Below are 15,878 nucleotides of genomic sequence, written 5' to 3'. Positions count from 1 at the left end.
GGAAATGTGGTATATCGAGTCACGCGGTATGAACTTACTTGCATAGACGTTCACGCACGCGCAGCAGAACTAGCGAAGCCGCATACGACGCTTAGAGTCACGTATATTCATAAAGATTCTTCTTATATATTATCAGCATTAATAAAGACTAATATGTGCTTGTAAGATTGCTAGTGTATATGCCTTACCTTCCACTCGAACACAACAGATTAAATAAATATTGAGTCAAAATTTCTCTAATTGTAAGTTCTCACGGGAATATAACTTAGAATTTGTGTAGTAGCAAATAATGAAATTATTTATTCGCAATGTAAACCGGATGGATCGAGAATCAGAACTTTGCTTTCTTCCTAAAAATCGTGGAAAAATAATTTGATGTCGCGCGGTGCAGGCAAATGCTAGATTTTGTGCGCAAGTATTATTCGATTACACACATAATAATAATTGTATCATGCGAAACATTATATCAGACACGAGTTCTCACTATCTGTTAACCGAAAATTAGATTTTTAAACAATAAAAGAGTGAATTATTACGTTTAACAAGACTGGTTCGTTTAATTTCGGACTTCCTAGAATCAAATTAAACTCCGCAGCTCTTTTTATTATCAGACGACTCGCTTGCACTAGCTGCAGTTTTTTGTGCCTGTCTAAAAAAAAAACGAGTTTACAAAGCCTTTTATATTTTGTGACAAAATATACCAATTTTCAAACTCATATATTTCGGATTAATGTATCACACAAAAGAAATTTGTTTTATTATTTTCATTTCGAATCTCCTTCCTAGTTGTGCCACCAGTTATGGAACATCCTGCATATAATTTCAATAAATTATCACAGATAATTTAAAAAACATTTTATTAATCAACGAGACAATTTATTAAATTAGTTGTTATTTTAAAATCGATATCTATACCCAGGGGGCGTCTAGCGTATCAACAGTATAGAATTTCACAATAATATTTGCTTGATAATTAGTCTGGTATTAATAAGAGAACAGAATTAGTCGAATCGGAGTTGTTGGTTCACAACGATCAAAATGAGAATACTAAACATGTTCGGATTTTTCTGTATCTTTGTGTCAATCAATTTTGTACGTAAGACAATGGAGTAAATTAAAGTAGAACATTTGCGCTATTATGTATGTTTAACAAGTTTAATAATATTGTAGCTACATTATCAATATTTCTGTGAATTAAAAATGATTTTGATGTTAAAATTATATTATCATAAAAATCATTTTAATACAAAGTTATTTTTATGAAGAAAACAGTTATTTAATTCAGTAATGGTGAATTAAATTTATTAGTGTAAACATCTTATTAAATGTTTGTTTTCGTAGACGCTCTTTCGATCATAAATGTGGACTCAAATGTATTAATGCAAAAATGTAAGAATTTGGACAATTTGTCGCCTGCAGTGCGCCTTAAGAAATATCTCCTTTGCGACTACGATTCTACTGTTCATCCGAATTATCCTAAAACGACCAATGTCACTTTGACATTAATACCGAAGCATATAGATTTTGTAAGTATGAAAAATTATAACAAGCTAAGTGCGTAAATGTGTGTCATTCTAGAAATATAAAATTTATATAAAGTTTTGTAAATTTTAGTTTTATTTCTTGGTAAAATGCATTTATTTTTCTCAAAGAAACAAAAACTTTACTACAGTTAAGATGCGAATTTTTATAGAAAACTTTTTTTTCTTTAATATTTATTTAATAGCTATTTAAAATTGCGATGCCTGTAAAAAAATTAAATAATTTGGTTTATAGGAAGAACATAATGCTACATTGGTAGTACATAGCTCGATAACACTTGTGAGTCTATAACTTTTTCGTCATGCTCCATTTTTGCTATTATAGTAAAGTATTTAATGAATTAAAACATCCCGGTAAAAAATTTTTCTTTATAATTATGTGTAGTTATAATATATAGTTATATATAATTATATACATTTTAATATGCACATACATATTTGATATATAATTATGTATAACTATATAATTATATATAATTATGTATCAACAATTATGTATAACTATATAATTATATATAATTATGTATCAACAATTTTTTACTGGAGTAATATTTATTTGACAGACTTGGAATGATCCGCATCTTACTTGGACACCGAGCGATTACAGCGAGATTACTTATATTCAGATATATAACTGGCACATTTGGACACCCGATTTGATTATGACTAGTTTGTAAATAGACTTTTTCTAATAATTGATGAAAATTAATCCAATTTTCTTTGTTTTAAATTGTGTTATTAAAATTAGCCTTCCAAATCTGTTATTTTTATGTAGATAAAGAATAATACATTATACGAAAAACTTTTATCACATTACTCTTTTAAATCTTTGATCCATTTCTTCAATTTTTTTTAGCGCCGATATATTAAGTGATGAACATGTGCTACCTCTTACGAGGTTGGTCACCAACTCAGGCGAAATTGTATTTGTCTCCAAAGTAAAATTTATTTCCAAATGTAATGATGATTTTACCTATTGGCCCTATGATAAACATGAATGTAGCATTACGTTTATTTCATGGATGCACATAGGGGAAGAAGTCAATTTACTGATATATAAAGATGGGGTATGTGCGTTTTGAATTAAAAATCACTTAATTCCTTAATTATCTACTCTATTATTACAGCAGGGTCGGAATAAGGGTTAAGGAGATCCGTAGGCACTAGTACGAGGCCCTCTACTTAATGTCTTCCTTAATTGAGTTAGATATAACTAATATCTACAGATAAATTAAATCACTTGAAAAATCCATTTTGCAAATAAATATTTATTTTTTATAAAATAAATAACTCACGGTTTCAATGTTTCAACAATATTTCATTTCTTATAAGACAACTTTTCTTGCTTTCTTATAAACAAAACCTTCGACAATATTTTCAAAAAACAAAGACTAAATCACTTTCTATTAAAAGCATCAGAAGAGCGTTCAATTGTTCTTCTCCTAACGAGGACCTTAATCTATTTTTTATTAATAACAGTTTTGAAAATAACCTCTCTGATAAACGTTTGTAATATGTGACATTTTTGCATGCTTAGTAATGATTACATATATAAAAATAGCCGATTTTGATATTATCTCAGCTTTAAAATTGTCAATCTCTTTTCAATTGCACGAGTTTGTATATGCATTATCAGATAATGCATATATAATTAAGTACAAATTAATAAGATAATGATATTATCTTATTAATTTATACTTAAATTTTCAAGGAATTCTGTCATTTTTGAATTTGTAGAGTAAAAAAACTATTTTAAGGACTACAGGTTTTTGATATTATAATTTTATTGGAATTGTTTGAACTGTTTGTTATTACATATTTATTTTAAATAAATAAAAATTTATATGTTATTATTTTTTTGTAATTTCATAAATATTATTAATTACAGAACAATGTAAAACAGTTTTAAATAATTAATTTGAAAAACAGGCAATGAGGGCTCTCTGAATTGGAGTAGTCGGCGAGTCCGCTTAGTAAATAATTTGCATTACAATGTTTATTGTTATTCATCTCTTCCGTGAATACATTCTCTCTACATGTGAATATTAATTTAATAATATTATTTAAAAAATTGTATTGCACAAAGTGTTAGCGCATTTAGGATTAATGAGAAATATTTTTATAACTGTGTATTTTATATTTAATACACTTTTTATAATGCGTAATTTTTATTTTGTTTGCGTGCAAAAGATTTAGTATATTTTATATAAGAATATTATATTATATAAAAAATTAGAATATTTAATCATATTTATTCATATTAGGTACAAATAATTTTATTATAAAATAATTAATACTTTCTTTCACAGATTAGTATGAGTCGTTATATGGATGATACCACGTGGGATTTTAAGTTTATAAATTCGACGAGAGTAGCCAAAAAATATAAATGCTGTCCGGACGACAAGTTTCCAATGGTCACTTATAATTTCTTGTTGACGCGTCATTACGGAAAACATCACTCATTTATTATCATACCGGCTATTGGTGAGCAATTGCTCCCGAAAATAAAAGCGCAAGGAATAAGTAATAATAAGTATCTATAATACTTATTTCCAGCTTTGATGTTACTCATTTTAACAGTTTTCTGCCTCGACTTAAATTCGATTGAACGAATGACGGTGGCGAGCTTAAATTTTATTTGTCATTTGCTCTGTATGTACGTTCTGCAGTGGACGATGCCATACAATGGCGCTAATTCCCCTAACATAAGTAAGTAATAAAATCTTAAAGAATTTGATTAAAAAGAATATAACTAATTTAAAGAATTAATTTATAATTTCCTTAATTTTCTTAATTTATAATTTTAACACGCTTTTTTTATACTATATTTAACAATATTAGCTTGTAATCTGAATATTTTTTTTAATTCTCTTTTATTATTAATTGCAAAATATCATATTGGTAAATTAAAAGTTAGTCTATATTAATACAGTATCACAGTAATTTAAAATATTTTTTAATTTACTGAGAAAAGCATAAGTTATATAGTACAATTTTAATTAGACTTAAAATTATATTTAGAAATTTTTACAACATTAAGTGATAAATAATAAATAATTGTCATTAAAATTACATAAAAAATATAGTTTCAGTTGTATAATATATTTTATATAATAAATACATTAACAAATTTACAAATTTTATGTTCATTGTTGTAGTGTTATTTTATCGTGATTCATTGACGTTGGCTACCTTTGCAATACTTCTGACAGCCTTAATACGCAAATTAAAAAGTATGAATACAGAGATACCAAATTGGATTTTGTTCACTACAACATTTGTTTTGAGCAACAATGTTGGACGCTTCCTGATCTTCAACGACAAGTCGAAGATAACAGATACAATAACTGAACGAAGCTCGGATGTTCCAAAATCTGAAATGAGCATGAAGGAACCTTCCTGGAAACATTTTGCTGTTATTATCGACTGGTTATTTTTTTTTTGCATGACTATCACTTATGTCATTATTTTGATTGTTTTAGTACCCGTGGGATAATACCGATACTGATACGTAGTAACGATGTTACAACCACGTTAATCTGTACAGAAACATTTCAAGCATATCAGCATATTATTTTCAGATTATTTAATATTTCGAAGAATAAACATTACGTATTACTAAAATAATTATGAACATTTAATTCCGTAAAGTAGAAAATAAAATGATAATAAAATGGTTATTTCTTTGTTATCTTCTAAAAGTCTCCTCTTTCTTTTGAATTTGCACAACTCATTTAACTCAAAATAAAATTATAATTACACAGCACTTTGTAGGACACTCCTAATTTTTTATACAAGGAAAGATTTTGCAATAAAAAAGTAAAGTTAAATTGTCGCGAAATATAGCAACTTTTTAGATTTAAATTAAAAATGCGTAATTTTTAATTTTTTTAGAAAAATGTGAAACATATTGCTAATATTATAGCATGCCGAATGTAATCGAAATTATAATTATATCGTAGAAGAAAAAGAGAAAGCAGAGAAATCGTCGTCGAAATGTCGGGATTAGGTATGGGTATCATAGTGGCCTACTTTTCTACCCTCCGAATTCATCCTATTCCATGTACGTGCGTGTTTGTGTGTGTATGAGCGCATGCGCGTGCGTCAAAAACTAGCTATAAAAACACGGCCTATGCTTCTTTTCACCAGTCTGTCGCTATATCTGATAGTTTATTTATATCTGTTATTCATCGTAACCTGATCATTTTTAACCTAGATTAAAGAAAGAATGAGATAAGGATATATATACTTTTCGCTCATTGGATTTTGCCAAGATCGCCTGATGGCGCGACTCTTATTATAAGGTCTCTAGATATAACTGGTATGTATTTTCAAATTATAACCATCCTCTCGCAAATTCTGGCAGTACAGGTACTCAACTCTTTAAAGCTTTACATTAAAAATTATTTTGAAAAGACATTAGGTCATGTTTGAACATTTTTTTCTTTCGAAAAGATTTAAATACTGCGTAAAATAAATGTTATACTTTTGTACTAAAAAAAATGATAAAAGTTATTGTTACTTACAGCAAATAGAATCTAATAATACGAATAAAATCACAAATTTAAAAAAATACATTAAAGGCATAAAAAAATGAAGAAAAAGTATACGTTTTATAAACACGTACCTTTGGATAGTATTCACCTACAACTTTTATTTTTGTAGCAAGATTATACATTCCTTTATTTTATATTTCTTTTCGTATTATAAATTGATTGCCTGTATTTGTCAAAGAGAAGGAGAAAGTAAGGAAATATTTCTATGCAAAATATCTTGATTTTTTATATTTTCTAATTTTCATGAGGTTGGGACAAAAGATCTGCCAGCTATGATCTATTATATCTTGAAATATACAGACCAAAAAGATTTATAGTATATCGGCCACTCAATGGGAACTACTTCATTATCCGCTTTTCTATCAACAAAACCGGAATACAATATAAAAGTAAAAATAGCTATTTGTCTTTCTCCAGTTGTTTTTTGGATAGAAATATACGCAATTGCTGAGGCTTGGCCGACAGTAAAGGTAAAATCTAAAATTGGCGATTGTTTAATGCAAGCAGTAATGTTTAAAATGCAATTGAAGATTAAACAATTATTGTTTTTATTATTATAAATGCTAACAATATTGTTAGTATATAAACTAACGCTTTAATGTTTGTTTTATACGCTTCAGGAAATTTTAGAAAAGCATGAAATATACGATTTTCTCCCACAATCATTGACGACTGTTACGTTAGCCAGGACATTATGTAAAAATAATATAACTCATATTATTTGAGTCACTATATTGTTCCTACTTGCCGGTGCGGATCCAGCACAACTTAATACTGTAAGTAATATGACATAACATACAATGTAATAAAATTTATATAAAGTAATTAAAATATCTTTTTCTATATTATTTGAATCTTTTAACATTCTGTAATTGTAAAGAGTGGGATATATTGGATCTACTTTCAGTTTTTGCTTTCAATAAGGCAAGATTAAGTTCGATCGTAAAACTAAAAGTATCGTTTGCAAGATTTAAACTCTCTTTATTTTTGCATTAGATCATAGTGATATTTCTCTTACCTGTGTTGAATTATAATGGAAAATATAAAAACGCTATTCCAGTCCGATTTGGAAGCAGTGGTTCCAAATTAATTCATCCCCTGTTACAAATCGAATATCCTTATTTTCGTCGATTTTTAAATAAAATTTTAAAATTTTAATGTATTTTTTTTTAATAATAAGTGAAAATGAATAAATTCAGTTAAAAATAAAAATTTTATCCAGAAAAAATTGCTGGCAGTTTATAGAAAATTGATATAATTATAGAGTTGAAATTAATATAATTCACTTATTACGAGTTTTATGATTCATAATATTTATTGATTTAAAATTTCTCGGACTTGATCTGGTTTGTAGATTTGATCTCACTAGCGCTTTGATTAGGTTGCACTTTTGATGAAGAGATCCGATTTAATCCACGCGAGTTCTTTCCAATTTTAGAACACATTTTACATTAAATCTCAAAAGTTATCACAAAACGCTTGATATTTTTTAATTCTGTACTCTTTAATTATCTTAAATTCTTTACCTCTTAAAATTTTAACACTTTCTACATAATAATTTACAAAGATTTCTACATAATAATTTACAAAGATTTTTATTTTTTTTTAATTTTACACGATGGCTGAAAATACACATTTGCATCTATTTTATTAACGTTATGACAAACTGTCAAACTACTATCGCGTGTTTAGTGTCTTGTAAGGACTTTACAATACAAATGTCAAATCTGGTTAATCATATTCATTTAAATTAAAAAGATCTTATATTTGGAACACAGTTTAATTTATCCCACTCATCCTTATATAAATTTATTATGATGACTACGTTCACTTTCAATTCCGTCTTTTTAATTAGTTATATTCTGATTTTTAATTTATATAAATTATTTCTGTTACAGACAAGCCTGCCACATTTGTATTTTAACTTTCAAACTGATACTTCTGTACAACAATTTGATCATTTATTATCAAAGTGTTCGTACAAGTGAGTATTACACTTTGCATATAGCAATATTCTCATTTGTATATAATGTTAAACGAATGAAACATTTCTGGCGCGCGCCTGTGTTGTTGTTTAAGATAAGATATTGTTGAGAAAAATACATAAAGAACAGGCTTTTGGGCCATCCGCGTCCAGTCATCAATCATATACATATAATTTTATACATAATAATAATATAAAAAAAAAAACAATTTTAGATTATCAATCAATTGTAGCCGAAAGTAGTTCTGTACTGTTCATCCTGGATGTCTTTGTTTTGTAATCGCTTATATGATGTTTTTACGCCTTTAATTATCTAAAGATTTTTTATTATACAGTTGAACATGACTCGTTGAATTTTTACTTTTATATTTTATCTTCTCCTAAAGATTTTTTTTGCATCCGAAGCATTTTTTTGTGATAATGGCGGTACAAAAATGTTAAATAGTTTTAATATTGGTGGAGAACGATCAATATTTTATAGATTTTGATATCAAATTAATACAGGCTAAGTCTTTTTGTGAGCATGTAATCTAGAATGAACAATACAGAATAGAACTCAGTCGTGATATAGAAACTGATAATCTCGTTAATTATGATATCGATATTGTTAATCCAATACTTTTAAAAACTTGAATACAATCCAGATGTGTTAATAAAACGCGATATCATGTCTACATTATAGCAGAACATAATAGTAAAGAAAAAGATGCTATTAAAGAATATTACTGCAATAAATCATATAAGCCTAGATAATTTACTTTCGGCGGAGCTTCGAAGATCTATATCTATTTTTTTTAAACGTTTACCATCATTATCTATAAAATTTTATATGATAGACTAAATGCAAACGACTTAAAATGAGGGAAGTTCTTTATAATTATCAGTAAAATCAGTAAATTATATGCATGCGTACATATTGGGATAAGTATTTGTTGATTTACGATAGACATCGATTGTTGCAGAGGATTTTTTAAATTATGATTATGAAACAAATGAAAATTATAAGCGGTATAAACAGGTAATGCCCCCAACGTATGATCTTAAAAAGGTTACTGCTCCAATCGTTTTACTTTTTGCAGAAAAGGATACGATTCTTAGAACAGAGGTAATAACACTTCTAATTTTAGATTTCAATTACATAATTTTTACGCATAAATAAAAGCAAAGAAATTTATATACAAATATGATGAAATGATGATCATGAAACTGTTGTTAATATAAAAAATCTTCAATTTAAAACAAAATGTAAAAGAAAAATTAATTTTATATTAAGATAATTTATTTTCTACTTTTTATATATTAAATAATCTTATTCATAAATCTTAGATTTAAAAATTGTTCTTTCTTTATATCTTTTCTTTCATATTTTCAGAATGTGTATGAACTCAACAAACGCTTACCGAACGTTCTTCTAATGGAGAAAGTTCCGTATGAACACTTCAGCCACATTGATTTCATATGGGCAATCGACGTTAAAAGTCTTTTATACGATCGTATATTAGGACTAATGCAGACGTTTTACAAAGAAAAATGTATCAATTAAATAAATCTAATAAATGTAATTCTTTACCTAACTTTATGTTGTGCAGGTACAATTTTTTTTCTATTAATAGAAAAAAATTGTACCTGCACAACATAGAGTTAAATAAGGATTTACATTTATTAGATTTATTAAATTGATACAATTTTCTTAGTCAAACATTTGCATTAGTCCTAATATACGATCGTATAAACGACTTTTAGCGTTGATTGCCCATATGAAATCAATGTGGCTGAAGTGTTCACACGTAACTTTTTCCATTAGAAGAATGTTCGGTAAGCGTTTGTTGAGTTCAATCACATTCTAAAAATATTATAGAAAAGATATAAAGAAAGAACAATTTTAAGATATAAAATTCAACAACAAGATTATTTAATATATAAAAAGTAGAAAATAAATCACCTTAATATAAAATTAATTTTTTTTTACATTTTATGTTACATTGAAGTTTTTTATATTGTCAACAGTTTCATGATCATCATTTCATCGTATTTGTATATAAATCTTTTTGCTTTTATTTATGCGTAAAAATTATGCAATTGAAATCTAAGATTAGAAGTGTTATTACCTCTGTTCTAAGAATCGTATCCTTTTCTGCAAAAAACAAAACGATTGGAACAGTAACCTTTTTAAGATCATACATTGGGGGCGTTGCCTGTTAAATAAGGGTTTACATTTATCAGATTTATTTAATAGATATTTATAATTATCAGTAAAATTATTAACAAAGACATTAGACTAATAAGTTTAGATAATAATATATGATCATTGTAATATTTAAAATTCAAAATTAGTTATTTTTTAAAATTAGTTTTAAATTATAATTTGCTTTTTCAAATGTTCAAGATTTAAGTTTAGATTATAATTTTTTTCTAAATATACAAGCTTTAGATTAGGTATAATTTTTTTTCAATTATTGAAAATTAGCTTAGAATTATTTGATATTAATAAACTCATACTTATTGCTCAAAATTAGCTCTTAGTAAATAACTTTCGTTTTAACATAATAATTATAATGTCTTATTAACAATTATATGTGCATTAGTTTAAACAGTAATTTACTCTATAATACTTTTAGACTGATACCAATGTTGAATTAAATTTTTCTAATATAAACATCTAGAATATAAGCTAGTATTTATTAAAATTATGATCTGTCAAATTGAAATAAGGTTATCAAACATCTGACTTTTCGCGAAGAAAAAGCTAGTTTCTTATTGAAAATAAGAGACGTAATTGTCACAAATTGAATCATTTACTTTATTTCTTGGAAATTTTTTTCTTGGGAAATGACTGCCAAACTTGGTCACTGGAACCCTCTTAAAACAATCGTAATTCTTTTGTCTGGAATTTAAGAGTCAAGAGAGTTTCATCCAGGACCGGTTTATTATCTAATTGTAAGACTAACATAGGCTTATTGCCTCGGAACGACAAGGATGAATGGCGGCATTTTTTTGTAGAACAATTTCTAAAAAAATTGCAGATTTCACGCAAATGGTATAATATGTATTATAAATACGTATATATAAATATTAGAGATATTATTTAATGTATACTAAAATACTTTATACATGTAAACATTACATCTAATAAATCTTTTTGAATTTATCTGTGACAATTATAGCTGAAAAACAAATTTCATTGAGACATTTCAACGTATTATATTTTACATAAATACAGATGACAAAATTACACCAAGAATGAACAGAATAGTTGGAATAAATAGAAATAGATTTGAATATGACTCCAAAAATGTTATACAGTCGAATTGATATCGCTTAGCTTGGAAATTTTGATATATAAAGAGCTGAAAATATAAATTTAATCATATGAAAATATTAAAGTAACAAGAAACAGCGTTATTATATATTAATATTGGTTGTCGTGTGATGCGCCTCCCATTGTCTCCCTGTAAGCGCAACAACCACAATCGTCGCATTTCCTGCTCTCCTTGAATCGCACAGATGTATACTGATTCAAGGATCTTTATTAATTAATTTTTCACTAATTTTTGAAAAACTGGGAAATGATAAAGAATTTTCCATTTAGATTTAACGCTTTACCCGCCCATAAGAGATGATAGAATAATTATCAGTTATTGTGTATACAATAGTGTCAAAAGTCAAATTTACATTAGCTTTTAAATCGCACCACTTTACATAAAAATTCAACCATTGTAATTGTATACTTTTTATGTTACTATTTGAAAACTATTAACTATTGCTATTTGCTATATGCTTTATAACACTCGAGATGTTAGGCACAATAGAAACTTTATGTATATAGAAAAATCGTGATAGTGTAGATATCTTTTAAAATATTTTGTAACTGAATTATAGAAAAGGTAAGATAAATAACTTAAATTTTAATCATTTATAATGATCACTGTTAGAATCACTAGATTAATCCTTCTTGGTGTAATCGGAGATTTAAAAACTTATGCAAATTTTCAGTTTTGAATTATTTTGCTTCAAATTTGAACACACATAAGAAAATAAAAAATTGGGACAAGCAATTGTAAAATCATATTTTGTACTGTAATGTTGGAACAGTATATTACGTTTATAGAGCTCAAAGTTTCTTTCAAAAGGACTATGTAGTATCAATTTAATAACCCAATTGGTCTAGGAAAACAGCAAAAACACATTATACCACGGAGAGTTAATAGGATTAAATTTTTTTTACCATTGTTTATAGACTAGATAAATAAAATTTTACGAAATACTGTAATTTTCTAAATTGCACCAATAATTATGTAAAAAATTATGAAAAAATTATATATTAAAGAGAGAGAAAGTATTGTATTTTATTATGATGTAAGAAACTTAAAAGTATTATTTATAATTTCTGAGTTATGAATCTTTATATGAGAGTGGTGCAGTTTAAGTAATTTTATATATTAAAGTATCTATTATATATAAAATGTGTATACATATTTATATTAAAAATAAATGAATTTAGTTATTTTTATAAAAATATGAGTATCTATTTGTACCCAGTTACATTTTTCTTGTAATAATTGTAACTATATCTAATTAATTTAAAAAATATATCTCTTACAACTTGCTCATTGATTTACAGAGTGATTTAGTCACCTCCAGCCAAAGGTAAATTATTAATACACTTCAATGCGAAATGAAGATAGTGGAGAAATATGTGAAAGTTGAGATTAAGAATAAGTAAATCATACAATCATGAAATATAGTGAAAGAAGATTTTTTAAAGCGGAAGAGAAAACGTTGGTGAACAAGAGATAAAAAATACTGTCTCATTAAAAAAAAAAAGCGAGAAACAAGAGAAAAAAAATACAACTTAAAATATATTTAAACTAATCATAAGTGCCTATATGTTGATACAATTTAAACCATTAAATTACTTCAAAATCAGTGCGTTATTCCGACGGCAATGCCAAAAGTTTTACATGCGATAATCCAATGATTAAATAAACATTCAAAACAATGGATTTTAGAATATTTATGAAGTATATATACATGCACAATATATACGGTTGCTCGACTCCTTTTCTCTTTTTTCCTTCTTCTTTATCGTTTATTTATAATTAACCGTGTAAGATGCTAATCCGGCATTATCGATGTTGGTCGCAACCAGTCCTTGTTGGGGACCGGCCGGAATCGCGGGCGAAGGGTACTCAGATCGTAGCTGTTGACCTTGATATGATCGCGATCGATATCGCGGCCTATATTCCGACTGGAACCTCGGGCTTACCACTATTGGTTGGAGACTACTGACAGGCTTATATCTGAAAAACAAAAAAAAAGATTAGATTAACGGCGACGCCTTTCCCATTGCCATTGAAGCGCGGAGGTACGACCAAGTTTTCCCGCCAAGTTGAGCAAGTCACGATCTTCGTATTCTCGAGTGATTCACTTGACATTTAACCCGATCGTTATCTCTTTGCGTTCTTCGCGGAGCGATCGAGCCGATTTTCCCGCGTAAATTTTAACTGATTTGGTCAAGTGAAAATTGATATATTTTGATCATAATCCGTCGAGCAAAATTGATAACCTTAATGTGGAGTTCGCGTAATCCTCAATTTCCCAATAGAAATAATTTATTATTATTGTAATATATAATTAATTAATTTAAAACTGACATTTAAATTTGTGTGTCTTGATTGCGCCTAAAAAATACTGATCTCTACATAACATATTGTAAATGCTCCTAGCAAATACTGATATAATCGCTACATAACATATAAATGCAGTGTTTTTACATCTATGTTAGATAACAGTTATATTCGTGATTTGCTACATGATATTGATGATTAGAAATCGATTTAAAGTTTGTTGAAGGATTTGAAATAAAGGCGGATATGTTTGAGACTTATATCTAAAGAACTAAAGTTCATTCCGACCCACCTTGGTTGCTCGCTAGCAGTCGGTGCAACCTGTTGCGGCGGATTGTAGGCGAGTGATGGTTGTCTGTATTTAGGTGACAAATCGTAATAACGTTCTCCGTTGGTGAAGCGCGGATCGGTGTGATAGATGTTCGGATCCTCGCGGTACTGCCCGTCGTCTTCGGGCTCGTTCGCGTTACCGGCGATGCTGTTACCGGTCAAGGTTGGCGGAGGGACGTTTATCCCAGCACCGACCGGCTCGAAGCCGCGCCTGGTCGCGCCGTACTCGACCTCGCGTACAGTCCCGGAGTCATCTACGAAGCCGTACTTGCCGTATACCTCGCCGTTCGGATACTTGGATTCTATCTTGTACGAGCCGTCCGCCGCCTCGAAACCGTAACTGTAGCTACCATCCTCGTTGTGCCTGTCGAAAATTGATGTCAATCGAAAAATTGTCAATCTACTCCGTGCACACGCGCACGCATGCAATTGTCAGAATTGTAAAAAATAAAATAATAAATTCGAAAGATTTAGAAAGAAGATACGATAGAATAACTTTCACGCAGAAAAGAAATTCATTGCGTGCTCGTTGCGTTTTCGCTTTCATTTGTGTTACGCAATCTAACACTCACTTGTTTATCTGTTTTAAGATAGGTACCGGCGTAGTTACATGATACGGTTGATTGTGCTGGGCGACCGCAAGGCCGAGACAAAACAAGAGAAACAGCACCTGGTGACACAAATTTATATAAAAACGATACTCGGAACACTTTCCAATGGCCTCGATCATACGCGCATTCGAGGAAAGTCGGTGGCGCGATAGCACGAAGACGATGCTATTATCGTAATTTCCTGCGATTTTTTTTTCTAATCAATAAACGGCTACGTAAAATTTAGCATTCGTTGATACTCGTTTCTTCTCAGAAAAGAATGCAAACGCTGCTGATTACAATGACAATCTAACCGCTAACCACTAAAACGTAACTCCTAGAACTCGCTGTCATAAAAGCATGATCGTAACTTTTCTGTCTGTAAAAGGTTTAAAATAAAATTTATAATAATAATGTCACGCATATTTTATACAAGACACTCAGACATTCGTTCTTTCACTAAAATTAATATAATCCTTGTAGAATCAAATTTACGAGATAAAAATTTTTCACTTTTATAAAAATTCATTCCAAAAAAATTCAATTTTTTCACTTTTATAAAAATTTAATCCAAAAAATTGTCTTCTGTTCCACGTTAATTAATGCTCGTTGCACATCACTCGTTACACATCCCCATAAAGACAATTCGATTTATAAACTGATTAAACACATTTTTCACTGTTATAAATTCCAATCTTTTACACAAATTAATGAACATTGTAGTACTGCACTAAAATATAAAATATTTTTACGTGTCCCAATTATCAGAATTGAATTTAGCCCCGAGAATAAAATAATTCTTGTTATGTCAACGCTTACGAATGAATGAAACAGGTGATAGAAAAGAAAAAGGAATAATGATACTCACGGGAGGACGCATGTCTGGTTGGTGATGAGGCAGAGGTGATTGTGTTATAGGATCGCTTTGTACACCGAGCGAGTCTACTTATATAGGTCCCCTTTGGGAGCGGCGGGGCCCGCCCATGGGCCCGACCTCCGCCTTAACTTCAGCACGCGAGTGAGCCTTACAAAGAGATTGAAAATTTCTATTGCATCTCCCGGGCCTTTCCGATTTTCATTCGTGACGTAACTTTGTATTACAGGTGAGGTGCATGTCGCATAAATACTGCTGTCGGTGAACGAATTTATGTTTACACTGAAAGAATAGTTTTGCTGAAATATTTAAAAATTTAGCTGGACACATATATAATTTTATTTTAAATACAGAAAATGATTTTATTGGATTC

General features: G+C 28.8%; 2 protein-coding genes and 1 long non-coding RNA gene across 5 annotated transcripts; 2 read left to right on the top strand and 1 right to left on the bottom strand.

The window, feature by feature from the left end:
• Positions 1–214: 214 nt before the first annotated feature.
• Positions 215–5,112, top strand: LOC120359281 (neuronal acetylcholine receptor subunit alpha-9-like). 3 transcript variants are annotated; one of them, XM_039456225.1, is made up of 8 exons: positions 215–1,092; positions 1,342–1,526; positions 1,777–1,821; positions 2,105–2,214; positions 2,398–2,608; positions 3,851–4,028; positions 4,101–4,253; positions 4,703–5,112. In XM_039456225.1, exons 2-8 carry the CDS (start codon positions 1,380–1,382, stop codon positions 5,038–5,040), a joined length of 1,182 nt encoding a protein of 393 aa, XP_039312159.1. In that variant the 5' UTR covers positions 215–1,092; positions 1,342–1,379; the 3' UTR covers positions 5,041–5,112. The 3 variants fall into 3 exon arrangements, with proteins under 3 accessions (XP_039312159.1, XP_039312157.1, XP_039312158.1); XM_039456223.1 differs by lacking the exon at positions 215–1,092 and having other exon boundaries at positions 1,230–1,526; XM_039456224.1 differs by lacking the exons at positions 215–1,092; positions 1,777–1,821 and having other exon boundaries at positions 1,230–1,526.
• A 148-nt stretch (positions 5,113–5,260) lies between these two features.
• On the top strand, positions 5,261–9,191 carry LOC120359280. The gene is made up of 4 exons (XR_005576087.1): positions 5,261–5,865; positions 6,349–6,570; positions 6,721–6,876; positions 7,999–9,191. It is a non-coding gene; the product is annotated as an uncharacterized LOC120359280 (long non-coding RNA).
• A 3,394-nt stretch (positions 9,192–12,585) lies between these two features.
• Positions 12,586–15,651, bottom strand: LOC105198195. Its single transcript, XM_011164846.3, has 4 exons — positions 15,500–15,651; positions 14,614–14,711; positions 14,004–14,405; positions 12,586–13,384 (listed from the first exon to the last, which is right to left on the bottom strand). The coding sequence occupies exons 1-4, from the start codon at positions 15,509–15,511 to the stop codon at positions 13,174–13,176; spliced, it is 723 nt and encodes a 240-aa protein (XP_011163148.1). The 5' UTR covers positions 15,512–15,651; the 3' UTR covers positions 12,586–13,173.
• Positions 15,652–15,878: the final 227 nt, after the last annotated feature.

The sequence above is a fragment of the Solenopsis invicta genome, chromosome 12 (genome assembly GCF_016802725.1).
Source record: "Solenopsis invicta isolate M01_SB chromosome 12, UNIL_Sinv_3.0, whole genome shotgun sequence".
In the NCBI taxonomy this organism is placed as follows: Eukaryota; Metazoa; Arthropoda; class Insecta; order Hymenoptera; family Formicidae; genus Solenopsis; species Solenopsis invicta.
The sequence above is the reverse complement of the archived record's forward strand: the minus strand, read 5'-3'. Positions and strand labels throughout refer to the sequence as shown.

Bases quoted from the DNA above. Each gene is read 5' to 3' on its own strand.
- LOC120359281 (XM_039456223.1), top strand. From the start codon at position 1,326: ATGTTTGTTTTCGTAGACGCTCTTTCGATCATAAATGTGGACTCAAAT. The intron at 2,215-2,397 runs GTAAATAGACTT...AATTTTTTTTAG, and splicing joins GATTTGATTATGACTAGTTT to CGCCGATATATTAAGTGATG. The intron at 2,609-3,850 runs GTATGTGCGTTT...TTTCTTTCACAG, and splicing joins TACTGATATATAAAGATGGG to ATTAGTATGAGTCGTTATAT.
- LOC105198195 (XM_011164846.3), bottom strand. The intron at 14,406-14,613 runs GTGAGTGTTAGA...AATTTTCGACAG, and splicing joins ATCTTAAAACAGATAAACAA to GCACAACGAGGATGGTAGCT. The intron at 13,385-14,003 runs GTGGGTCGGAAT...TTTGTTTTTCAG, and splicing joins ACTGCTAGCGAGCAACCAAG to ATATAAGCCTGTCAGTAGTC.